This window comes from Hippichthys cyanospilos, chromosome 11 (genome assembly GCF_059441005.1).
Source record: "Hippichthys cyanospilos isolate Australia breed blue-spotted pipefish chromosome 11, RoL_Hcya_1.0, whole genome shotgun sequence".
NCBI lineage: Eukaryota > Metazoa > Chordata > Actinopteri > Syngnathiformes > Syngnathidae > Hippichthys > Hippichthys cyanospilos.
Genome location: NC_142379.1, coordinates 17,775,813 through 17,802,500, shown reverse-complemented (window position 1 = coordinate 17,802,500; position 26,688 = coordinate 17,775,813). Strand labels below are relative to the sequence as shown.

The following is a 26,688-nucleotide window of genomic DNA, read 5'->3' as shown; positions in this document are numbered from 1 at the left end:
TGCTATTGTGGCTATCTTCCCTCTGTATGACCCTTGAATTTTCATAGTGCTACTCTCTTAGGAACCACTCATTTCTTGTTTTAAGTCACGGCTAATGCAAGTGGACGTTTCCTCTCACTGCCGCTTCACATTAAAACCTTTCTACCGGTGAACCACACACAGGAAGGGTTCTAATGTAAGAGATGAAAGGAAATGCTGTGGTATTGGCGCCTGCTGTTATATGGATACCGGTGTACACAAAAGTTATGCCAAAATGGAATTTCATTATGATAATGCAAAATTGAGTTGTAACTGTCCCGTACTTGAAATTTTGCCAGCACCGTTTACCATTCCATTTTTTAAAATCAAGCTTTGACTTAAACAGCTTGATGATTCACCTTTTAAAGATTCACAAAGTCAAATTTTCAATAAGCTTCTCGACACCACCCTGAAGCCATTCACTTTCCTTAATTATTCAAAGCATCACCATGTGGCAACAGGAAATGGCTCTCAGTAGTGCCACAGTCAGCCCAATATGTCTTTATTTGTCTCAGAGATATGTTTGGGGATTTGAACATCTGCTTCATGACTTTGTTCTAATGGGCATGCATGTACTTTGTCTTTATCTAAAACAAGAAAATCAGTCTTTCAAGCTAACAGTTTTAAAAATGTTTATTGTCTATGTATATCTTAAACACTATTTGCTATGCTTCAAAATAGATTTATTTATTTTGCAATTTATTTTGTTATGTGTTTATTTCAGAGCATATAAAAGCAGTTCTGGGGTTAACAGAAGAATTGAACTGTGTCTGAAGGAAATTGTTTTAACTATGTGCTTTGCTTTGATTCTTTTTTTTTTTTTAAGAATGTATAAAAGTGGTTCTGGGGTGAACAACAGAAGAACAGAGCTGTTTCTGAAGGAACACGAGCACCTCAGGAAGTAAGTTTTACCATTTGTAAACTTTCAGTTCTCTTAACTAAGATGAGTTGATGAATGAATTATGTTTTACTGCACCTAAAATTTTGCTTGGGTGGACTAAAGCAGTGGAGGGCTGTGCATTCGTTAGTTCAGTGTTCACTTTGCATTATAGCACATATACCAAAAAGGCAAGTGCAGACATTATTTATCATAAAATACTAGTTGGCTTGAGCTTGACTACGTTGACTGTGTACTTATAGTAATAGGTATACTAGGATTCAGAAAGTACAGTATTTTTTTCTACATGTACCAATCACTACCGAGGGGATGCCTATCAACTGCACACCCATTAAACTCATGAAGCCCTTTTAAATTGGAGGAAGAGATTCTGGAATCATAACCGAGGCAGGGTGCGCTGTGGTAGATTTATGTCCTGTGAGTGCCTTTGTGGTAGAATAATATTGCCCATCAATATTATACTCCTCCAGCATTTGGTTTTGACTTGCGGGAAATGACAAAAAGATCTAGTCACATTCAAGACACTCTAAAACTCAATATGTCACAATTAGTGCTTGACTGATATGGAGTTTTTAAGGCAGATGCCGAACCCGATAGATGGAAGAATAAAATTCTGATTAATCTGTCTATTATTAAGAGAAATATCATGAATAAAGTAAGTTCTTTGAAAAAAAAAAAAAAAAGAGGTGAGGGTGATGTTGGCCAATTTCTTGCCGCTAGTCATATCGGTTGATTTAATCGACAGATCAAATAATCATAGCCGCTTGTCACCGTCTCCATCTGCATAACTTTGCAATCACGTTCTCGTCCAAAGTAGCAGTTTAATAACAGTCATTTGATATGTTGAAAAGTCACTATGGCAATTTTGTCACAAGGAAATCTAGGTCCTTTTTTCCTGTGCATGCCAGTCCACTACATCTCATCAGGATTCTGATAAATGAAATTTTCCATCTGAACCCCACCCCTGATTACAGGGCTTCCCCTGACCAAAGATGGGAGAGGAAGTAGGAAAGTGGAGCTGTTTATTAAGTTACACTTGATTGATTGACACTTGATACTATTAGAACCATTGCGCAGGCAATAATGCCTGAAGAGAAATGTTTAAAATGTGTTAGTAGCCTGAATCTCACTTGCATTGCTCAGATGTGCACTATGAATCAGAACTGAAATGCTTCTCTAAGGATTTGCTTAACTTGTTTGACGTTGTCTTGTATTACCTTAACTCAGTTATGTGAGATCACAAGTTGTGCATGTAGGAGATAGATTGACTCCAACTACCTAAGTTTAAAAAGAGATGTGATGTTGCATACTTATTACATTTTCTGTTAGTGCTGTCAATCTTGCGCCGTAATCTGTGCTTCTTATCTGTGGCGCACATTCATTGAATGTCTTTTTCCATCTCTTCACTATAAAGGTGAGTGTTCATGAATAAACTAGAGGGAAGGAGGTGCAGCTCCATTAAAGCTTAATGCTACAACAGCTAATGGTCATGGTCGCACTGATAAGGACTTCCTCTTAAAAATTATGTTATACTCTTCTTTCTTCGATTTCAACATTATTTTGTACAGCTTGTCCCCAAATGTAGCATCACTCATGACCCCGTAAAGTGGATACTGTAACCCTGGATTTCTCGTTTTAAAGGTTCAGCTAAAAACCAGTAGTGTAGTATTCATTGTTGTAATATTAGACTCACCTGTAGTCTTGTTGCGTCTTTCCGCTCAACAACTTTTGTATACAGTAATTTGCCAGTAATTGTGGTCTTCCTTTAACAATACATTAAAAATGTTTTTAAAGGCCATCATTTGGTTTACTGAATCACAATTAAGGACAGTACTATCTATAGTCTTTTCATCAATACCATTTCTTCTTTGTATACAGACATGTTTTTTTTTTGTTTTGGTCTTAGTCTAATTGTGTATCATTTACCATTCTCCGGTGTGTGAAGTATTTAAAGTAAGCTGCATGCAATAAAACTTTTAACAGCTTTAAATCTGGACTTCAACATTAATTAAAGCTAGTCATCACTGGTCACATCTGCTGATGTAGTTTCAGGTCTGCAGAGAATCCATGATTTGCTGACTGCCTTCCTTTTGCAAAGTAATTGTTTCCCTTCTGCAGACAGACATTATTTATTGCCTCTGTGAGTTCTCAGCCTTGGGTGTCTGTAAAGATTTAGTCAACCACTATCTCGTTGTTACGAAATATAATATGTTATTTAAGGGTCCATATCATGCAATTTTAAACTTTCCACAATTAACAATAGTCGTATAATTACGAAGGATTTATAGATTACCTTTTGCAATATGTCAATTTCCTATAAAATGTTTCTCACGAAAATGTTTGTCAGCTGCCATGTGTGATAAACACAAGTCATCACTTTTAAAACTACTTAAAGGTCATCCTATAAAACGCGACCTTTCAACAAACCAGTATATATAAAAAAATCACTAAAAGAATCAGTCAAGTTTTGAGTTGCCTTCCGATTCAAATGGACACAAAGACATTATTTCAAGAAATTCTAACTATTAACCAGTTTAAATGCACAGTGACCTGAAAGTCATTACAGGTCATTTAGCAGCATCCACATCATAAAACCTGACTGAGAAAATAGCTTTTCACCTTAATCTAACTAATTAGCCAAACATTGAACCCATTAATCTTTCGGGTAAAAGTTTGAGATGTTTCATGTCTTCAGTGATTTGTTGTGGATGTGGTTAGGTTGCAACAGGAGAGGCCTTTAGCATTTATTAGCTCTCAAAACAACATTAGTCTGGTAACAGAAACCACACATTAAGCATGACTTTGAAGAGTTCATGAAAGTGGCTCATCAACCATTGCATACACTCTGTTTGGTTTGGCCTTGTTTGCTTTACTTAAGGAACATTATCCAAATTGACTCCCGATTTTATTGGACAAACTTGGTTCTTTTGTGCAGTAACCCAAGACACAAGACTATTGTATGTGTTATTGCTCCACAGTACACCAACAGAACTGTACAGAATGCTGTTGTGTTCTCTTGCAAAAAAAGATTGGTATAGTAGACTTTCAAGATCTGATTTAATTAAAAACAAAACCAAAAAAGTCGAATACGCCTGCACAATGAGAATACCATAGTGACACAGTTTTGAAATTTTTATGTGAAACATAAAATTAGGATTTTGTATTAAATTATTAAAAAAAAATCATCAAACAAATCCGCACTTTGTCAAGCTAAAGTCAAGCTTGCACGGCGGGTCACTCAAAAAAAATATGGAGGAATTGCAACCATTCTGTCCTCATTGAAAGCAAAAAAGTAAGTGTTAATAGGTTGTGTACAATGTTATAGACAGCATAGCCAAGGTACGGCATACAAATTCTGAAAGTTTTTCAACTGAAGTAGTTACACCAAGCTTTACAAAGAGATTGAAAGAAAAGTCACCATTGCCTTGACCGAAATGATGAGAGTGGCACTAAGGTGATCAAACCTTAATAAATGTTAAAAAAAAAAAAAACTGTCTCTTTTTGTTATTCTGTCTTTTAAAGCAGACTGAAGCACTATGATGGTTCTTTGCACATTTATAGATTGATGCAGAAATAACTTTTAATTGCATCAAAATTTGAATCATAAAACATTTTCAATTAAAAAGTGATTCTGAATAAAGTCCTAGATCCAAAAATCTGAATCGAATTGAATTATAAGTCAAAGATATTCTCTCCTAATGTTAACTATGTTATTATTATTTATTATTATAAGTGATGCAAATCTGTCTAATTCAAGCCATGTATATTATGGGATGAGTGCACTGACAGTGCTCTTGGTCTAGGTGGAGGGCATTTTTCCTCTAGCTCATTTAAACAATTAAAATGTTCTTTACTCCCAGTTGTTCGTTCTAGCAGTAACTTTGGCATGGTGCTTCCTGTTGATAACCACGTCCTTGTCTTTCCTCCCATGTGTAGTTCCGATCGACTGATGGATGACACAATAAGGTACGTTTCCTCATTTTCCTCCATTGTGATATTTTATTGCGACCCTCACTAGACAAACTTGGCTGAGTGTCACGTATGGATAAAATTGTTGTGGTCTTCAAAGAAAACCAAACAAAATGGCCACTGAAATCACTTGAAGAAATCCATAGTGGGAACCCCTTTTGAATAGCTGCAAAATGCAAAAGAGAAGCCTTTTGAGTGGTCACATCAGCTCTGTTTACAGATTAAAAAATCCGTTTATTAAGAAAACAACTCTCAATCTGACAGGTATTTTTGTATTCTAGTATCCAGGACTATCTAGAGCAGCTACCGAAGCCGTAGGAAAGAACTGATTTTTACAAAATCTGGCATTGCCCAAGCTCTGTCCCCCGCCGTCGAAAGATGTTAAAAATGCAACACAAGTTGCTCATTGTGTAGATGAGCTTGATGTCATGCTACCATCCACATTCTAAACGCTGTCCACTCAATAATGTCCACTCTTGTAATGAATTGCACTTTTACCTTGATGCAATAAACAACTCCTGTCTTTTCGTTTTTCTCGAGGCGTCATAAATTTCTCCCCTGTCCCTGCTCCTTTTTTCCTCTCTCAGCCTTGGCCAAATTACAACTATATTGGTCCTGGTCAATGATGCCTCCTCCGGGACTGACTGCTACAGCGGCCTTGATTAGTGGTTTTTGTCACTGCAAAAGAACAACACCCATGTGCATGCTCATATGCGCATGTGCATATGCATGGCTATCTTCCAACAGGTTTAATATGTAGCATAATCAATGAACCGGAATGTTCTTACTAAAGAGCGAATCATCATGGATAGGGATGTGTCAATGTTTGCAATACACATATCGCAATATTATGGTAGTATAAGTATTCTTTGCCTCGTCCTCCTTCCTCTCCACAGTAACACATTATATGATGAAGATGCACCTGCAAGCCATAGCCACTTCCGTGGTGCATTATGCACTTTTTGGCATGGTTCAGAACGAACTGTGCAATTACATTTGGTCATTTGCTGTGACTTTATTTTTTTTTTTTTTTAACAACACACTTCAACAACAGAATGAGGTCCATCCTCTCATGACATTCAAGGTGGCGCAGGAGAGACGGTAGTTTGTTTCATTCAGCATTAAATTTATTGTTAAAAGACCTGACACTGTGACGCTTATGACACCATGAATGATAATATTTTTACAATTCACTAGTATCTTTTTTTTTTGACTAATCATGTTGAAATTAGTTCCCCTCTGTCGCTATTGTTTACAACTTGGGTTCTACCCGCGGCTTTTCTGAGGTCAAGCCGACTCTTCGCTGATTGGTTCTTTCAACTATTTGTTTCGTTAGGTTTGCCCCTCCTCAGAAAAGTGCTTCATGACAATTGTGCCAAGAATCATTTGCTGTACAGCCATAAGTATGAGTCTATACAACGATAACTCTGGTTGCCAGGCTACTACAGCACAAAGCTGTGTTCCAGCTTGCAATGGTCACATTCAAGTACGCATGGGATGATATCAGATTCTGACGCTATCTTTGAGCAATAATATCACGGTCTTTAATTTACAGCTCTAAAAAATATCATTTTAAAATCTTTTTTGCTAAACAGCTATTTTACTACTTAAAATATTCAAAAACTCAGAATATTAAAATAATACATAAAGTCAGTGTAAAAAAAAAAAAAAAAAAAGATTTGAAATAGAAAACTATGAAGCCTCCAAATCTAAACTTTTGTACGTGTGTTTAGTAGTTACAACAAGGAACTGCTCAAGAGATGTCATTTTGCATGTAAATTTTTTTTTTTTTTTTTTACCTTTTATGTGAAATTGACTAAACAAAACTTTTACATCATATTCATTTTTTGTACAACGGCTTTTTCTCACTCTTTGGCATCAAACTACAAATGGTGACTGATCACAGAGAAAGTGTGAGCTCTAATTTCCATGCGTTCGTTTATATTGAAAGAGAAGACCGAGAAGTTGCTGCAGTCAGCAAGTGCTTGTTCCTGACTGAGGAGAACATGATCTCCTCCTTCACATTGCCCTCACCCTCCAGGAGACGCACTGCCTCACACGACAGGGCTTGCGACGTGCGATGCTTCTTGACACCATCCTCTTAAACGTTGCCTACCAAATGAGTAAACTGCAGACAAGTGTGAAATGCTTTCCTTGATTCCATGCCTGACTGGGATGGAAAGCGGTCCCTTGCTGTCACTGCTTACTGTTCATCTCTCCTAGCACTCAAAAGTTTCAACAGTTTGGTTTGCCTAATGCTGTAAAAACTAAACATGCCAAAAGAATCTTTTTGACCAAATGTTGGCAGGACGCCCCATCGTTTTTTGCCGATTCACTCTCATTAATATCCATATCATTTGCCCTTGTCTTTGTAGCATTGCCATGGCAACCAAGGAGAATATGACATCCCAAAGGGGCATGCTGAAATCCATACAGAGTCGAGTCAACACGTTGGCTAGTATCCTTTTTACCTCCGCCGAGCTGGAAAGCCAGAAGTATTGTTTTCCGCCGTTTGGTTGTGTGTATGTGTGTTTTAGGATAATGCTAAATCTACAGCAAATTTTCCCAGTAAACTTTGTGGATAGGTGGCACACACTGCCACGTTTAGTTCTGTCGTTTTCCCTTTCTGTATGTGCTTTGTGATGTGCAGCTGGGGGCGTCATCTTAAAAATTAGGTCTAATAAGCATCTGCCTCAAAGCTTTGCAGGAAGTACCATTTTATACACCTTTGTTTTTCACATCATGCATTACCTTCTTGAGAAAGTGAGTGTGACAGACCTGTTAGGTAGAGAAAAGTTGCTAGCAAGTTAGCGTAGAGCCCTAACATAACTGTCTTGCTCATTACGGCAATATACAGTGGTACTGTACTACTTATGACTTACTATGTTATTGCGGAAGTAATTTCCATATGTGAATCTTTTTACCGCTTTTTACACGCAAATAGCCTAATCCGTTCCAAGTCCCCAAAAATGCTCCTAAACCCTTTAAATTGATATTATTAAATTATAAAAATGCATAAAAAACAGTTAGAAATTGGTATTAAAATTACTTTAGTGCATTATAATCAAAATGTATCATGTAGTATAAAATGTCACCAACCCCAATCCTAAAGAATAAGAAAAACACTTCTAAACTCTTTCATTTAATCATATTCATTCTAGCAGTTGACACTGTGAATGCAGTTGACTTGTTTGACTTGAGATGACGCTGGTGTGTTCTGATGAGTGCAGAGAGAGACACATTTTTAGGATGTTTCATTTATCTTTTTATTTTACATTTCCATTGATCCAGGAATCATTTCCAAGTCCACAATAATATTTATTTTTTGGATTATTTTGAGCATGTAAGATTTCTTAAATTTAATTTGGGGTCATGCGAAGTGTTTCCTTTGTGATGTCTTTGTTAAAGTGCTAAGGATGTGCAAAAGTCAGACACAACAGGCCAAAGTGGTATTTTACGTATGTGTTTCAAATGAATATTACAATTTAAGGCATAGCTAGTGTCAATTTTATGTTTGTTCTACTGTGTAAATTGTTGATGTTAAGTGTGGATGAAAAGTAAACATGAAAAGTGAAGGACCACACTAAACATCAATGCAAACAAATTATTGCCTCATTGGCAGGGAAGCCGGCATGCAGTATTAATAAATGATAAAAATGCATCACAAACTGTGACAAATATGAAAGACATCGCGGGTTGTGATAATGTATTACGTTGCAATCGTGTTGGCATGAGGTGTCTTGCGTCTCATACGGCAACGTCGCCTTTCGCATCTTTACTCTTCTCTCGTTACCAGAGACGATATTTTTGCGCAGAGGCGTATTGTAAGCTGAATTTTTCGCAACGGGGCGTTCCTAAGTGGAGGTACCGCTGTAGTTGCGTGTGCCCATCCGCGTGATGCTAGAATTTTGTGCATTTAGTAATCGGTAGTTACAACACATGGAACCTTGGTATTATCTTTAATTTTTTCCTCTCCAAGACCGCTTCCCAGCCATCAACAGTCTCATCCAGCGAATCAACCTCCGGAAGCGACGGGACTCCCTCATCCTCGGCACTGTGATTGGCGTCTGCACCATTCTCCTCTTGCTCTACGCTTTTCACTGATTACGTGGGAGAAGCAAATAGATCGGCTCTGTGTTGTGTAGGACTCCCAGGAAAACGGGTTGGCGATCGCGGACCCCGGAGACTCCTTAACACGAGGATGTAAGGTCTGCCCTACGAGATCTACTGAACTCATCTCCAGCTCTGGGGCAGATGGACAACTTACTGGTGGGCGAATTATTTCCAGCGACAAGACACAGGAAACAAAAGTACTAATAACTATTACTTGTATCATAATAAGTCCCATCAAGAAACAATGTGCTGAGAAACTGTTGAAATGTTGGAATATCTCCATCTTTTTTTTCCACATTGGGAGGATTTTTATTCGGTTGTTTTTAACTGATCTGCAAATTTGAAATGGATGTTAATGTGAGTTAATAAATGATTCATATCCATTCATTGTAAAAAAATTAAGTTGAAGGAAAGGTGTCATTTTTCTCCCCCAAGTATATGCTTTGAAAAACGTTAAATGTTAAAACCTTAAAAGGTTGGACAATTTGGAATTTGATTCTAAATTGCACGTTCGTCCAAAAGCCTTACACAAGACTTTGTACCACATATCAACTGCGAGCAAATAATTAGCGCCTACTCCCAAAGAAGGCGCAACTTCTTATGATCGTGAACGTTTGTCTTTTCAAGCTGTGTGTATGAGACCCACCTGTGCAATGAATCACTTTTGAATGGCCTCTTTCATTGAAGTTGTAGTTTTTTTTTTTTTATGTCTTCATATCACTTATTAAACTAAATAACTCTTGCGCATGTGTGGCACGAATGTGAAAATTGCACTTTTCAAAAAGGTCACAGTTATGTTGTATGATGCCGACAGCTGCGTCTATGTTGTCATTAATTTCTGTCAGAAAATAACACAATATACTACACCCAATCAAATGATGCAAAGAACTATCACCTCAGGATGACTCGAGATGGACACCTTATATGCTTTTTATTTTCACTAATGAGTTTTTTCAACTGCGTCAATTTGAAAATGCATTGAATTTTGACAGTCCAGTAAAGCTGCATTTTAGGGTCATGGCAGCGTATATAAACAGCTAAACGAAAGACCCAGCTATATAGACGCGTGTAAATTGTTATTTCGAATTTGGATACAAGAGAATGCATCGTTAAAATACAAATATTTTCCGTATTAACTATGTACTTGATTTAAATACTTTCCTTAGCTGTGGGTTGGACTGTCCATTTAATATTGTTAATCCTGTTTGCTTGGACACATGATCACTTTGCGTGACACAACACTGCATCCGCAGTAGGAACTTTGATTGAGTTCTTAAATGATTCATTTAGAGCATCTCATTCGATGTGCAAATATTCTTAACCAGGTTAGCTCAAGAATAATAGGTGTGCCTTGCTGCCACTTTCCAGGAGCATGCTTGTTGGGCTCTTTAACTCATTCACTGCCAATAACGGCTATCGACATCCGAATATTATTTATTTATATTTAACTGGGATGGGAGTAAATGATTAAACATTTAACCAAAATAAAAATGAACTACTTGAACTAATCAACCATTTTGGGAACAAGATTGAATTTAAAAGATTTCTTTTGACTGGGCTGGCAGGGAACGAGTTAAAGATCAAACCATGGGTGTCAAAATGTTTGCTGCCTGCAGAACAAGTTTTTTTCCGCGCAACCATATACGTACATGTTTCTTTGCCATATTTTTGCATAAACAGCACACAACAAATTGATGGGTAGATTTTGAAATCAGCCAAGAATAATAGTTTGTTCAATGAATATTCAAATTACTGTAATGAGGGCTTTGGTCACAAGAAAGTACTTGACATATTTCGTTATTTCGTTATATACAGTTCTGTTACAGATTATTGGAAGCATGGCTGAATGCTTGATTTGCTTTTGAGGGCCATGTTAAATGACGTGTCGGACCAAATCAGCCCCCCGGCCTTGAGTTTTACTTTAGTGTTCGGTACAAACTATTAATGTCAATGTGAATCATTGTTTATGTGCCGTGTTTCTGGCTTGTTTTTGAAAATGGATGATATATGAGGCAAGGTTATAGTCTCGTTCTTTTTTATTTTGAGCATTTTACATGTTTTAATTTTTCTTTCAGTCACTCACTTGTTCCAACCTGCCAATGCAAATACAATAATATTACTATAGACATTTCATCATTTGCATTTCATGGGGGCAAACGTGTATGTAAAGCATTTAGCATGTAAAATGACACAACAACACCCCCAAGACACAAAGCAATTAGCCATGCATGGTAATATTTATTCCGAACATGCAAAAATGTACACCACAAAAATGAAATCTGAGACATTCATTACATCCAGATAGGAATATTATTACGTAAAAAAAGAAATAAACCATCTAAACAAATGTTGCATAATCCTAGTAAATGCTTTTCATCCCAATATTAATGGTTTTTAAGTTTTGGACTAAAGGCAATCATTGGATAAGGCTGCTTCTGGATATTTGGTGAAAAATATGCTGTAATTGGAAATGTAGCCACAAAGTTTACAAGTTAAACATGACAGGGTCGGCGTTGTCTATAGATTTAGTTGCATAGATTTATGAATATGATTTGTAAGAGTTTGACATAATTCTTCCTGCAGAAAGTGTCAGATTTTGTTGCTTGTGTTCATGGGTTTGGCAGCCTTGTGTGATGTGTGTGTGTGTCTACAGTATACTACGCAATCTTTTAAATTTGGATTTTTTTTAACTTTCAAAATACTGATAAAACATCTTACAAAATGCATACAACATGCATAAATATTGCATATATTTTTCCTTATAAATACATTTCATAATATACTAGGAGCAGACAAAAATCTTTGAAACCGTTGTAACAATATGACAATGTAGCAGTGATGATGACAGACAAGTAAAAAGGTCATTAAGAGATTAAGGTCACACGGTGAAGAACGGGAGCAAAATATTCAAAATGAGTGCAACCAATGTGCGTCGGACAATTAGGGCTTGGTGCTTTGGCGTATTTGCCAGTGCAAAGCAACAACATAATCGTGTCGATATTTTGGAAATGTTAAGGTGGATACGTTAGGATTCCATTACGGTCTTCACACGTGAGCTGCACTCACCTCATGTGCACATTTACATTTCATCTTTGTACTTTTAAAAACAGTCAATAATCGGCAGAATTTCCTTGTCCATATTCAGGCATGCAAATACAGTGCTCACCATTCTAAAAAAAAAAAAAAAAAAAAGGTGCAAAACCTTCCAAATGTGTCCGCTCAATTTTTCATCAGATTCTTCCACTGCTTGAAATTACAAACATGTTAAAAAATGCACATAGCAAATGTCTCCCGTGATTCGGCTGTATCGGCCTTCTCAGCACCAGGAATATATGACGGTTATGTGGGCGCTGTCCAAATATTGAAGTCCAAATATAGAAAAAGTCCCATGTGCTCACTCATTTTCTCCATTTCAGAGTTTGTCCCAAAAGCATTCGCAAATCCATACATATCAAAAGTGTCTTTCCGTCAATCTTGCATCCTTTGTTATCCCTATTTTTTGCTCAAGCAAATGTTTGTGGAGTCTAATGCATGCATTTCAGATTTCTGTCTGCTTCCTGCAGCAATACTGACCTTGTGAGTCTTGGCTTTCTGGAGGGTATGACCATATCATTACAAATGGGAGAAGTGGAGAGGTACAGGTAACATTTAATGCATACGTATATCATTATTCTTTTTTTCTTTTGGGGGGGGGGGGGGGGGGGGGTGTTGCATCCGCGGTATGGCCTTCACTGATTTTTTGTTCAGATGATCGGTGTCAGTTGATTGCTGCCAAAGACACACACAAAAAAAGCTTTAAGTCGGTTATTTGTAGGCATTTGCACATTCAGCCCATTGTACCGTGCCGAATCAAATACTGTACCAGCGTGAACACACATGCAAGCCTTAAAATGTGCTGAGTTTCAAGAAAGCAAAACACACTCATGCTTGTCAGCTGGTCATATATCACCGTGTTGTCGAAAAGCAGCGGCTGCTGTTGTTTCAGTACTTGCAATGTGTAAATGCATGTGTGCTTTCTGTGAACACAGATACATGTTCTGTATATATCATTTATGTGACTCCTTATTCATATTACACATTTGGCCAGTAAATTGTTCTTTGGAATGAAATGTTTCTATCAGAGGAACATCTTTAAAGTTGAAGGACCTTAAAGTACATTTCAGTACATTTCATTATTTGATGGACTCTAACCGTTAAGAGTATATTTAATACCGTAGTTCCCTAATATAAGACACACTTTTTTTTTTTCCCTAAAAATGAAGGCCAAAAGTATGGGTGCGTCTTAGAAACGGTAAATTATTCAGATTTTTTTTTTTTTTTTTACATTCAACCCCATTCAAGGAAAATGTATCCTTCAGCCACATAAGCCAAATGTGGATGCACAGATGTGCATTTTTATATGGGCCGTATTCTTACAATAACTTACCCTAACTACAATAACTAACCATAACGGGACAAGTTAGAAGGAGACATCAGTAGGCTGTCAGTAACTGTGCCTGTTGCAGCTAACAGCAGATCGTGTTAGCTGAGGTTATTATGGGATTATTTTCAATTGAGAAAAAAAAAAAAAAGTCCATCCTTGTTCATGCATAGGAATATTACTAAAACAAAGAGGATCATGTAAAAGTTAAGTCTCCGGCTGATGCAATGAAGTGCACCGCTTGGAAAACACGGAAGGGTATTCCATTTGTATCGTTTATTATTTGCGGTGTTTTGGTATTTACACAAAATCAGAAGCTTGCTGAAACACGGACACAGCACAAATGTGGCTATCTATGGTGAAATGAACTCGAACCGTGTCGTGAGGAAAAAGAAAAACAACTGCTTCCAACACATTCAACTTTACACTGGCCAGGCATTCAATGACCGCTCACAGTGTGGAAAATCTGATAAACGCTTAACGCGCAACAAATGTATAATTTAGGAATATGAAGACAAGAAGATATGAAGTTAACAAAACACATTTATTCTATTTTGATATAGATTTTACACTGTTGCCAAAGTATACACTGTAACTTAGAAAATACCAGAATTTGAGCCCAAAATTAAGGGTCTTTAGAAACCGGTGCATTTGGGGAGTTACGGAATGTTACTCTCCAAATCATGTTAGGGTTTTTTTGTTTGTTTGTTTGTTTTTTAATTTCCTTTGGCTATGCTGTCTGGATGAGACCATGCTGTGCAAAAAAAAAAAAAAATGTCATCTTATTTTACAACCGTACGCTTGTTAATAGTGCTGGTGAAAAATATTGCCCGTGACGATAGAAAAATATTTATCATGCCATTTCATTCCTCCCTCATTTGAATTCTTTTCTACAAAAACTTTCATAGCGTATGCATAACTGGAACACTAGTGTATTATTTCTGCATTCGCTTGGTTTACATAAATGACAAGCAAGTGTAAGAAAAATCACTTCTGTTGCTGCAACATTTACAACAACACCGTCTATATGGTTGTTAGCAGCTTGTCCGGCTGTGCGGCAAATCGCTGCTGCTGTGTGCGCACGCACACACACACACACACACACACACACACACACACACACACACACGCACACACACACACACACACACACACACACACACACACACACACACACACACACACACACACACACACACGGGTTCGACAATGGTGCTGGAGACCAATCAAAGTACTGTAATAATAATTATTCTGGGAGAAATAAAATGATCGATGAGGAAAAAGGAAAAACAGCAGTGCCCGAAATGGAAGAAGCTGCATCCCAAGATGTTTCTCTGGGCTGCTCACATCACCTGCAGCTGGGTTTTAGCAACATGTTTCGTCTGGCTACTACTCAGTTAAAAAGACCGCCATTTCGCTCCTCAAAGGCAGTACTGTAATGCCTTCTTCTGGCGAATAAACGACACTTTTTGCAAGTATCATTCCCGCGAAAAGATTAGGATGAGTAATTAATTCCAAGGCGGAAAGCCGTCGTTGTAAACATTGAGGTTTTCTAAAATTAGCAAAAAGACGGAGAAGCTAGCCTAGTTGCTGAGCTAACCCACCAGTTCAGTTGGTCGAAAATATTTCTAGTTTGAAAAATTTTCTTGGTAGGAGCGAGTGAGATGTTTTGTCTTATATTTGGGTCTTTGCAGAAAATAGTTGAAGCACTGTTTTAAAGTCACCTCAAAATAAAGTGACAAGAGGTAAGTAGTAGTTGCGTTGTATACTTTATGAAGTAAGTGAAGACAGGTGAGAATATATCATTGCACTGTGGTACTACTTTTGAATTAAATTATAAAAATGCATAAAAAAAAAACAAATATATATTAGAATGACATTAGTGCATAGTAATCAAACTATATCATGTCAAGAATAATAAGAAAAACACTCAAATGCTTTGAATTAATCATATTAAATGTAGCTGTTGACACAAAGGTTGCAGTTCACTGGTATGCTGGTGATGAGTGAAGAGAGAGACACCGTTTTAGGTTATGTTTAATTTGTACATTTTTATTATACACTTCCAGTGATCCAGGAATCATTTATTAGTTATTATTGTTAATACTTTGAGTATTACTATATTGTGATTGAAAAAGTTGTAGCATATGTCATTAATTGAGGGTGCGCCTTATAATTCTGACAAAGTGGAAGTTAGTCATTATCCTAAAAGATTGTGTTCTCTGATAGGTTTCTGTGATTTATACATGGAGTTGTCTTTTACCTGAAAGTGAGACAAAAACAATGATGGCGACCACACCCAGCACAATGGACACAATGCTGAGCAGACGAGCCAGCCGACCCAGCCGCCTGGCCCCATCGATGTCCCCAGCCTGGAGACTGTTTCTGGACTGGGAACACACAAAAAAAAAAAAAAAATGAACACATGCTTATCAACACAACATGTAATCTTTTCATGTGCAAGAACCACACCCAATTTCCAAAAATTAAGAAACAAGTTACATGCGTATTCATCTAACTGATTTTGAAACGGTATGACAACCGAACGTTTTCCGAATGTCTCTTTGTAGACCTGACGAGACAGAAACTGTCCTCGTCGCTAAATATTTAAAGGTCTAGGCTGCCAGATTCACTGTACAAAAGAAAAATGTCTATGTGTTTGTTTCACACGGAAGAGAATTGAAGTCACTTAAAACCCAATCATGTATTTGTAGCATGTGTGAAAGGTTATGTTGACACATTGTGCCCAAAAAGTACAATTTGGTTATGAAATGCACGAAACTTATCGCGAAAATGAATTGAAGCGGTTTCTTTTTTTTAAATTCACTGATGCTGCCAGCTATTGCAAAGTTTTTGCATGTAGCATGTGGACCGGTAGAACTACGTCACAACTAGGCCAAATTTAAATCCCCAAAACACTCCTAAACACTTTAAATTTATAATATCAATTGAAGCAGTTGCGAACATGAATGCCTTTCATTTGGCTGCCTTGAGATGGCGCTGGTGTATCGCTTGTACAGAGAACCTTGTTTAAGTCGATTTTGCACGTTTTTATTTGACATTTCCAGTAATCTAGGCATCGTTTGCAAGTTGAGGGGAGCAATAATATTTATTTTGGGATCATTTTGAGCATGTCACTTTACATAAGTTTAGTTTAAGGTCATTCCACGAAGTGAGAGTGATGTAAAAGTAATGCAGTAGTAGTGGAGCGTAATGCCTTACATTTCAAATACAGTAATAATACAATTTAACTTACATAACATTACATAATGCATTTACATTTGCATTACTTGGGCAAGTAACTTGCCCAACACCGTCTGTCAGCGACTCGCACTTTCTCGTAGTTGAAGCACATTTGCTTCGAATGTCCTCATCCCCATAAATACTGAGGAGAGCCTGTTCCACATCATCCATTCATCTATGATTTTTCTCGATTTGGATTATTTCAAAACATGAAACTGTCACAGTAGTGAAAAGTGTGGGGTTAGTGCAAAGCAATCGCACCGCAATCAAACACAATGTCTTGAGACCATTTGCATGTTCTCTTTATCCTGGAAGCGTTCATGCTTTTAGGAATAATCCACACCTGTCAAAGACACATCCTGCAAACACTCGCTTCCAGTACTGCAATGTGAATGGGGCAAAGCCCATCCCGAGGGATTATGCATTGATCCGGAGTCAACGCATGCAGTCACACACACCTGCATTTGCTGCACACATTCTTGTGGCTGCAGCAGAGGAAGGCTGCTAAGTGAGTAAATGTTCTTCTGCTCTCTTGTCATTAATAATGGACGAGGGGCAGCAGCAGCCGAGCTCAAGGGGAGGGACACCGCAATGAGCTGGTTGCATCTGAAATGGCCGCTTTTGATTTTCAAAACAAGGAGGATGTTTAAAATGCTTCATTTTGCTTCATGATCTTTGTTTAGTTTTGCATTTTAGTCTCTAAAAACATCAAATACTCTGCAGAGATGTGTTTTTAATCCAAAATCTAACAGACTTTGTCTTGAATTGAGGATGATTAGCGCACCCAGAATGTTGTGTGTATTGTTTTGTCGGAGCACCAAAAGTTGGTTATATCCCGGCACGTTTCTCTGACTGGGTGTTGAGCATCCTTGAGGGGACTGCGAGGAAAGCTTTTAGAGTCACTGCTGTTACATTAAAATCTACATTAAAATTGCAGAGCACTCAATGCAGCCGGATGATCAAATTTGCTCGGCGCACACGAATGGCACTGCTCTCATTCTTAGGCCAATAAAATGCATTGGAGCTCATGAATTATAATTGAACAGGGTTTTCTGTGGCGCATGGAGGGCGCTGAGTTAGCTCCATTCACACCATTTGCTCCCCGGGCACCGGCCATGAAGTACATGAAGTCTGACGTATTTACTGTTAAAAACGCAACAAATTATCCATGCAACGCATCAAGCCAGTGGAAAGCAAGTCATAATCGTCCTCCATCAGGCAGAAGCCAAACAAATGAGGTGACAGGCTTGTTTAGACGATCAGGTTTCACAGCAGCCAGATGTAACGTCATAATCATCTTAAAACGCATCAGAGTGCGCTAAATTGATGTTGTGCTGTTCAAATTCAATCGGGGAAAATTGTGCTTGTATTCATTTTACATGTTGAACGAAATGGACGATAATAAATATGCAAGTAGGTGCCAGTATAAAAGCTAATTTTTCATTAAGATTAGCTCAGCAGAGTGGTTGGAGTGATCACAAAGTGAGTGAGTGACTGAAGTGGAGAAACACTTTCAAGCATGTGATGAGCATAAATGCACAAATTTGGGTCCACACACTGCCAGCAAATCTGCAGAGCGTGCACTACTGCTCCTGTAGTTGGGCCCTCGCTATTATTGGGATAGGCTGGTGTTGGCCATAAAAACCCATTAGGCCCACATCGCTAATCCTGTAATTGGCTGCACTTCCTCACTATTAGTCAGCCACAAGGCTTCGCTAACACAGCAGCTGTCTGAGATTTGCCCAATGGCGGTATGCATCTTTAAGAATTCCGAACAAAAGCACAATATTAAAGTTCACTTTGCCATGATGCAATTCAACTGCTTTAACCTTTCCTCCATTCCATGCGCTGTCTTGCCAGAGGGAGCTTCAGTAGCTCACAAAAATAAACATACCTTTCACCTTTTTGTTAATATTTCACTGTCATTTTTGTTGTTTTATTTTGTCTTGAAAAGAAACGTGAAATCGTTCAATCTACACCTTGAAGTCAAATTGTCCAACTAGTGCCCAATTTACGAGTGTTTTCTCTACCATCAGGGGTCTTGTTAATGTTACATGGTCCAAGTCTGAATTTGTGGCAGATTTGTTTAATTTTTAAAAAAAATGACATTCAAAATATCAGCCACTTCATCCCAAAGAAGCAGAGGAGGAGAATTGGCTTAGTCCACTGATTCTCCGATGATAGTTATACTACAAGTAAAACTCAGAAACATTCTCGTGGTACTTAAAAGAATCACTAATTACTACTCCTATAGTGTGCAGAAATGGTGTTCACAGCCCCGCCCCCTTACGCCATTGCCGGTCTGCCGTTTTTTTTCATGCTGAAAATTGTAATCTCATCCCAGAACGCTCAGCCATCAGCAAGCAATTTATTTATGTGAATCATATTTGAAAAGCAAAATAACACAAAGAGTCATTACTTTTGACTTTCAGTTGGCATTATAATCCCTGAGCTGGATTTTGTATGGTATGCATTTTGGTTCGTGAAACCATGACACAGAAAGACAGCACAAACAAAGACATCTCTGGCAAAGCCGACTGTGTTATGGCTCTGAATGACAAGTAGTACATTGAACCAAGGCAGATTGGACACCCTCTTCTCTGCTTGGTGTCAATGTAAAAATTGTTATAGTCACAATGTCTTGAGTCCCCCCGCCAGTGACCACCGGCACACAAAACAATTCACTTGTGACAGTTCTAATCTGTTTTTTTTTTTTTTCAATTATTATTTTATTTTTTCATTTATTTGAATGTTCCCTTCACCCATTGAGCCATCGGTGACAGACTGCCCACCTCTTGATAGTATAATTTTATCAGTATATTTTTACTAGTCATTGGATGTGTAGTAGTATTTTTAAACACACTTTTTTATTCTGAAATATACATCTGAACTGTATTTAAACAGCTTTGTTGTTGTTTTTTTTTAAATACACATTACTGTACATTTTATAGTATGTATAACCACCACCCACCACAGAACTGTACTTGAGTAGTGAACCCCCCCCCCCCCCACACACACATGCAATAATATTGAAATAATTGTGTTTTCCAGGAAAACAAACAAAACATGTCTATCAAGTTTATTAAATTAATTCCGTTTTTTACCAATAATGTAAAGTTAGTTGAAAGGTATAAAAACAAGGGGGGAAAAAAGACAGGATATATCAAGGGGTAGGCATAGATCAGTGGAAGACTGGTCATCTTAAAGTCCAGAGCTTGTGGGTTCGATCCCATGTCGAAGTATCCTTGAGCAAGATCCTGAACCCCAAGTTGCTGATGCTGCGTCATCAGTAGACGAATGAGTAATCAATATAAAGTGCTTCGAAAGCCTTATAGGTGGAAGTGCACTACTGTATATAAGTAGTGGTGAGGTGTTTTGTTTTTTAAATTAATTTACTGAACAGCGTTAAAAAATTAAGATGCCAATGGATAATTAAAAAAACTGAGGAAAAATGGAACTTTGAATTTTTGCATTTTCCCAGTTAAGATGGTTGGATGGTCTAAAATGTACACTTCTGTTGTGGACGGCCCAGATTCAACTCCTATTATTCATCCATACATTTTCAAGAACTGTTTATCCTTACAAGGGTCACAGGCTTGCTGGTGCCTATATCTTAGTAGGCAGGGGACACCCTGAAATGGTTGCCAGTCAATCGCAGGGCACACAGAGACAAACAACCATTCACACACCCAATCACACCTAAGGACAATTTAGTATGTCCAATACACCTGTCATGCATGGCTTTGGAGTATGGGAGGAAGCCGGCGTGCCCTGAGGGAACCCACACGGGCTTCGTTAGAACACACAAACTTCATACAGGAAGGGCGGAGCCAGCTGGATTTGAACTTGAGTCCCTGAACTGTAAGGCGAATGCGGAAACCACAGCCCCACCAAGCAGCCAACTTCTACTATACTACTGTAAATATGTACAGTAGGGCTTAATGATTTGTTGCGTTGGGACTGAAATTGCGATCTCAGGCAACACAATTTTGAGATCATCAAAGCTAAACATTTTTTAGAGGGCTTTTGCCAAAAATGGAATATGTAATGAGTGAAGGGACTATTTTCAACTAATTTAATCACTAGTCAACTTGGTAACCGTTGGTTGTGTTATTACTTTATCTAATGCTGATATGTGATCATAGATGACCGTTTAATAGCGCTTAACTATGTAGTCAATGCGATCCAACTTTTTTGCTGGATTCCGGTGCTGTGCCAATGTAGTAGTCAAATAAGTGAATTAGTCACGTGACATTGAGAACCAGGTCTTTAGAAAAGCTCTTCACTGTGGATAATGGAACCCGCCCCACTCAACCTCTGCAGGGTGTAACATATTGGCATATTAGCATCATTGTAATTGGCTTTTTGTCTTAGCTCCGGCAAAACACCGGGACCCAAGTGGAAAGAAAAAAAAGAGGGGCAGAGGTAGTTTGGAGGAAGCTCAGAAGGTGTCGTGTAGACATGAGTGGCTACAGACTAGATTTGATAGGTGTAATAGCTTTTGAAAAAATAATTCAGATGCAGAGTACACATGTATGCTCATCAATGTATGTAAAGTGTTCCGCATGATTATATTTAACATAATTACCTAAATATGACACATTTTTTTCCCCTAAAATGAATGGTCAAAAGTAAGGGTGCATCACATACATAGTAACATCATTTTTTTATTTTTTAATTCAAGGAAGTTTCAGCCATTAGACACATACATACTTACAATAATTACCATAACGGGACAAGCTAGAGGGCAGATGTCAGTTGGATGTTAGCAGCCAGTGCCTGTTGCAGCTATCAGCATCTCATGTTAGCTGAGGTTGTTATGGTATTATTTTCAATAAAAGAAGCAAGCATACTGAACCAACGTCCGAGTCCACACACAGGAATATTACTAAAACAGAGAGGATTATGTGAAAGTTATAATGCCTCCATCTGATTCATTTAAGAGTGTACCGGTTAGAGAACACAGAAAGGTATCCCATTTGACTGGTTTATTAATTGTGGTCTTTTGGCATATACGCACGATCGTAAATTTGTGGAACATGGATGGTGCGCAACTTTGTGTATTTATGGCAAAAAGAACTTGAGCTACATTGTATGGAAAAGAAAACACAACTGCTTCGAGCGAATTCGGCGTTACACTGTTGAGGTGTTCACAGACTGTTCACCAGGTGGGAAATCTGAAACACACTTAATTTAAAGCGCAACAAATATATAACTTAAATGATATAAACACAAGAAAACATGAAGAATTCATATTGTCATCAAACTGTTGTTGCCTCCCATACACAGTAATATAGAATACGCCAAAATTTGACTCTAAAATTAAGGGTGTATTCACAGAATAGTCATTGCTATTTGGTTCACTCAATGAGTATTTCTAAACGCATTTGAGATGTTCTGTGTGAGTGGTTATTGAATGCACCTCAAGTCAACTGGATTCACTTTCTTATCACACAGCTATCGACCACTGAATGCAAGCACTTTTGTTTTTCAGATTCTTGTTCAATATACTGAAAACAAGTTGGCACAATATACCTCTCAGCCCAGTCTTGGAAACATGTCACCAGAAATTCAGAGCTGGCTCCGGTCTGACTACTTTTCCAGTGATTCTTAGATGTGGAAATATGAAGTAGTTCTAGTTCTGGCGACTGTCAAACTATTGTATGAATTGCTCTGCAATTTTGTGATTGACAAACACATAGCCCAAACAACTGGCTTGCTTACTTGACTAAAATTAAAAACAAAACAAAAACAAAACAAAAAAAACACACCTGGACTTGACCTACGTAAAAGTGGGACAAAACTGCTGGAGAAATTTTGTCAAGACTCAGAACACAAGGCTCAAAATTGGGCCTGTCCCAGTTAAATCAGGATGCCTTGTCATGCTATTCCTCAAGCTCATCAATCAGAGACACGCTGCTGTTGACAAGTAACAACCAGCTGTAAAAAAATAAAAACAAAAACAGACGAACAAATAAAAAGCAATGCGTGTCATGTATGTGTCACGCTGTCGCCTATACTGCAGGAAGTCATTTCTTTCGCAGCCGCTTAGCAACTCTAGGCACTCGCAAGCTTACTCCTCAGCACAGACTTCATATATCCATCCATTATCTTAATCGCTTATCCTCACAAGTGTCATAGTGGGCTGGAGCTTATTCTTGCTCTCTTTGGGCAAGAGGCTGGTCGCCAGCCAATTGCAAGGCTCACAATGACAAACAACCAGTCACACTCAAACAAACTTAGTGTTATGACAGTCACATCAAATTAGCACATCCATAAACAACGAACATGCTAACGGCAGAGGTCAGTGATGAATTTATTTGATTACATAAAAGAAAAATCTAACTTTTGCTAGTGCAACATTTTTAATGAAAAGAAGCCTGTTTACCCTATTTAACAAGAAGAAACTTCTCACAAATAACTCAATATGAAAATTCTCATTATGATACACTCATTATTTATATTCAGGCCAAAAGATTCAATTAATACCATGATATGAAATTCCAAAAAATAAATACAAGAATGTACTGGATCATTCTTGCTGATATAGTGTGGGATTGGTATTGGTATTGGATGTTACTCCAAGCCACAATATCAGTATTGTATCAGACACCCCCTAATAAAGAGTTGATGAAGAGTTGACAGCCACAAAAACAGCTATGTGTTGGAAGAAATTTAATAGAAGAGCCATAAACCAACCATGTATAGGGAGTTGTTAAAAAAAAGAAAGACCATGCAAATTTAGGCATTTTTATTTAATTGACCTTGTGTAGTCAGCCATTTTTTAACAGCCACTTATAATGAGGAGTTAACAAACATTAATCGACCTTGTATAATGAGTTTTAAAAAAACTGAGCATGTAAACTTTTTTTTCAGAGATTGACCATGCACTGGCAAGTGAAGTGATAAAAAATTAAAAAAACAACAAAAAACAAGTCATTCATACATTTTCCAGAGGCACATATCCTCACAAGGGTCACAGGCTTGCTGGGACCTATCCCAGCTGTCTACGGGTAGTAGGCAGGGGACACCCTGAACTGGTTGCCAGCCAATTGTAGGGCACACAGGAACAATGAACCATTCACTCAACCAATCACACCTAAGGACAATTTAGTGTGTCCAATAACCTACCGTGCATGTTTTTGGAATGTGGGAGGAAGCCGGAGTGCCTGGAGAGAACCCACGCGGGCACGGGGAGAACATGCAAACTCCACACAGGAAGGCTGGAGCCAGGTGGATTTGAACTCATCCCTGAACTGTGAGGCGGACTTGCTAACCACTGCACCACCAAGCCGCCTTACCACAACAATGTTAAATTAACAAATCAGTCGATACAGAAATGTATGAATTATTTTTGGAATTCAGGAGGAAGCCGAGTGCTCGCAGAGATCTCACACGGGCACGGGCAGAACAGGCAAATTTCACACAGGGAGGCCGGAGTGAGCTGGAATTGAAGAGGTCCCGAAACTTTTGGTCTCCACAGACTGGATCATAGTCCGACTGATATTTCATTGTCTCGCAACCATTACATTCCTGCCGTGATAATAATGTGATAATCAGGCAAATATGGTAGCAGCAGACCAAGTACCAAGGCGCGGCAAGATTATAAACTATTGCAGTAGGGGTCTGTGCCCCAATGGAGCTTTATGCCTAACAACGCCCCTGATCGCACTAAAAAAAAAAACAAAACCAAAAAAAAAAAACATTTTTCTGTAGTCTTAATTTTTTTTCCTTTTAACATCAAAGGTCTTTGACTTCTCACGGCTCACCTGTTTTCCAGTTTTGGTCACGAGACATTCATAAGATGAGCTTTGAGCACTCAGTCATTTTCTGTCGACACTCAATGTTCATGGCAAAATGTGATTTTAAAGGTATTAACTGCATGAAAAATAATTTAGTTAGCAAAATTATTACAGAATAATATTGTTATACTGCTGAAAATGGCTAAATGGGCAATGTAAAAAAAAAAAAATATATATATATATATATATATATATATATATATATATATATATATATATATATATATATATATATATATATATATATATATATACATATATATATATATATTATTCCTAAAAGGCGTTTACGTTGCTCGACTAAAGTTGCTTTGTTGGTCGACTCACCATAATGGAGTAGACGAGGGCCACGATGCTGACAGGCCACACGGGGAAGAAGCAAGAGATGATGACGAGGATCAGGTAGTCTCGGGGTTTGGGGCTTTCCTGCACCGCCGCGTTGCCAGTGGACGAGCGGCTCAGGCTGACTTTGGAAGGGGAGAGGGGCGCGGCGGCGGACAGCTGCCCCGCCGAGCCCGACCTGACGTTCATCCCGTGGCCGTTGTGGTCCGCCTCCAGCCCCTTGGCCTGGCTCTGGTCCATGTTGACGGAGAAGGACGAGGACATCTTGAGACCGTGGCCCGCCGGTTCGCTGGTGACCGCCAGCAGCTTCTCGGTCTCCTGGAAGTCGGCCAGCTGGGCGCCTCCTCGTCCTCCTCCGCCGCCGCCCTCGCCAAGGTTGGACTTGAGGAAGTCGGTGTCCGTGTTGATGGCCATGCTCGCCTTAATCACCAAATTGCCAAAATCGCTTCTGTTTCTTTGATCGTTCCCAAGTCTAGTCTTGGTGATGGGCCATTATCGGGCAAAAGTTTTCCAACTGAATTGGAGTCAACTCCTCATAGATCAAAAAATATATGTATGTATTTTGAAATTAAATTGAAGTAGTTCTCGTGAAGTTGTTCTGAAATCCTCCTCTTGAGTCACTATGCTTCATTCACATCCACTCGAGTTACCTCCAAGAACAAGAAGGTGTGCTGGATCCGATGAGGAGCAGACAAAGTGGCGCTCCATTCATTCCTGTTGCTTCTTCCAAGAAGCTCTCGTAGGTCTTATTTTGTTCCTTTTTTATCGAAAGAGGGCGAGAAAAGTGCGTCGTGCACTAAAAAGATGCCTCGAGCTTCTTGTACCTCCACCCTGTTCACTCTGCGGCTTGCCAGAGACTGACTGGAGAAAACCTTCGTCAAGGTACACAAGCGCATAGGTTCCTTTTCCGGTCAAGACACTTGTGATTGTTCGGCTACTTAATGTGACAATAAAGCTAGAAACTAAACATGAATATATATATATATACTATGCGCACAAACAATTTCAAAAATACTTTGTTATCCTTGTTGTTTTGATATTTTTAGTTTTAATCATAAAAGATGTGCGGTATACACCATGGGTGTGCAAACCGGATTCAAACGATCCTGATCGTTATCTGGCTTCTGCTGAGCTTTCCGTTGAGCTGATCGTTTGAATCAGGTACGTTGGAGAACAGAAATTTCAAAAACATAGTAGCCCTCAAGGACCGGGTTTGGAGACCCCTGGTATACACAATTTAATTTTTTGTATATTTTATGTACATATTGTTGTCTTAATATGCATTATGCATCATACCTTTTAGTACAGTCCATTTTATATTTTTCCATCTACATGCAGTTAAAATGGCTCTTAATGTATTGTCTACAACATAAGTGACATCTTTTACATGGGTTTTAATACAACACTATCGAGCCTACTCAACAGCAGTGTTACTAATGAAATGCAATGTAATGTACAAAATACTACATCCATGTTATTTAAAATCAATTAATCTCACTAATGTACTAAAGCTGATGATAGACCCCACGTTTTATCATACTTTTCCTTCACATCTATTTACCTATCCAAAATATAGATTAAAAGTACCTCAAAGTTACCGTCTGTTCGAGTATCCATCGGTCACGCATCTGTTTATTTGCCTCAAGAGTTTGTATCATATTAATAACACAAGTTGTTTTATTTTGAAGGCCACACATCCGTACTTCTGGCACGATTTTGTATCATTCAGTCTAACTTGATGCCACAGATGTTGATTGAGTAGAGCAGTCTATCAGGGAGCCCCCCCCAACACCCCTCGAACACACACGCACGCTCGCGCGCACGCTCGCACACACAGACACACCCCTCCCCTCCTGTTCTCAACATCAGCACCAGTGTTTTAT

The 26,688-nt window shown here is 38.4% G+C and overlaps 2 protein-coding genes across 2 annotated transcripts in view; one reads left to right on the top strand and one right to left on the bottom strand.

Moving 5' to 3' along the window:
• The window catches only part of gosr1 (golgi SNAP receptor complex member 1), a 19,229-nt gene extending 9,488 nt beyond the window's left edge, over positions 1-9,741 (top strand). The window contains exons 6-9 of the mRNA XM_088427633.1: positions 845-919; positions 4,853-4,882; positions 7,261-7,343; positions 8,865-9,741. Coding sequence (XP_088283759.1) covers positions 845-919; positions 4,853-4,882; positions 7,261-7,343; positions 8,865-8,989 — 313 coding nt within the window. The 3' untranslated portion in view covers positions 8,990-9,741. The remainder of the gene's footprint in view (positions 1-844; positions 920-4,852; positions 4,883-7,260; positions 7,344-8,864) is intronic.
• Positions 9,742-11,016: 1,275 nt separating this feature from the next.
• trarg1a (trafficking regulator of GLUT4 (SLC2A4) 1a) lies at positions 11,017-25,651 on the bottom strand. Its single transcript, XM_088427634.1, has 3 exons — positions 24,791-25,651; positions 15,682-15,808; positions 11,017-12,766 (listed from the first exon to the last, which is right to left on the bottom strand). Exons 1-3 carry the CDS (start codon positions 25,217-25,219, stop codon positions 12,756-12,758), a joined length of 567 nt encoding a protein of 188 aa, XP_088283760.1. The 5' UTR covers positions 25,220-25,651; the 3' UTR covers positions 11,017-12,755.
• Between the last annotated feature and the right edge of the window lie 1,037 nt (positions 25,652-26,688).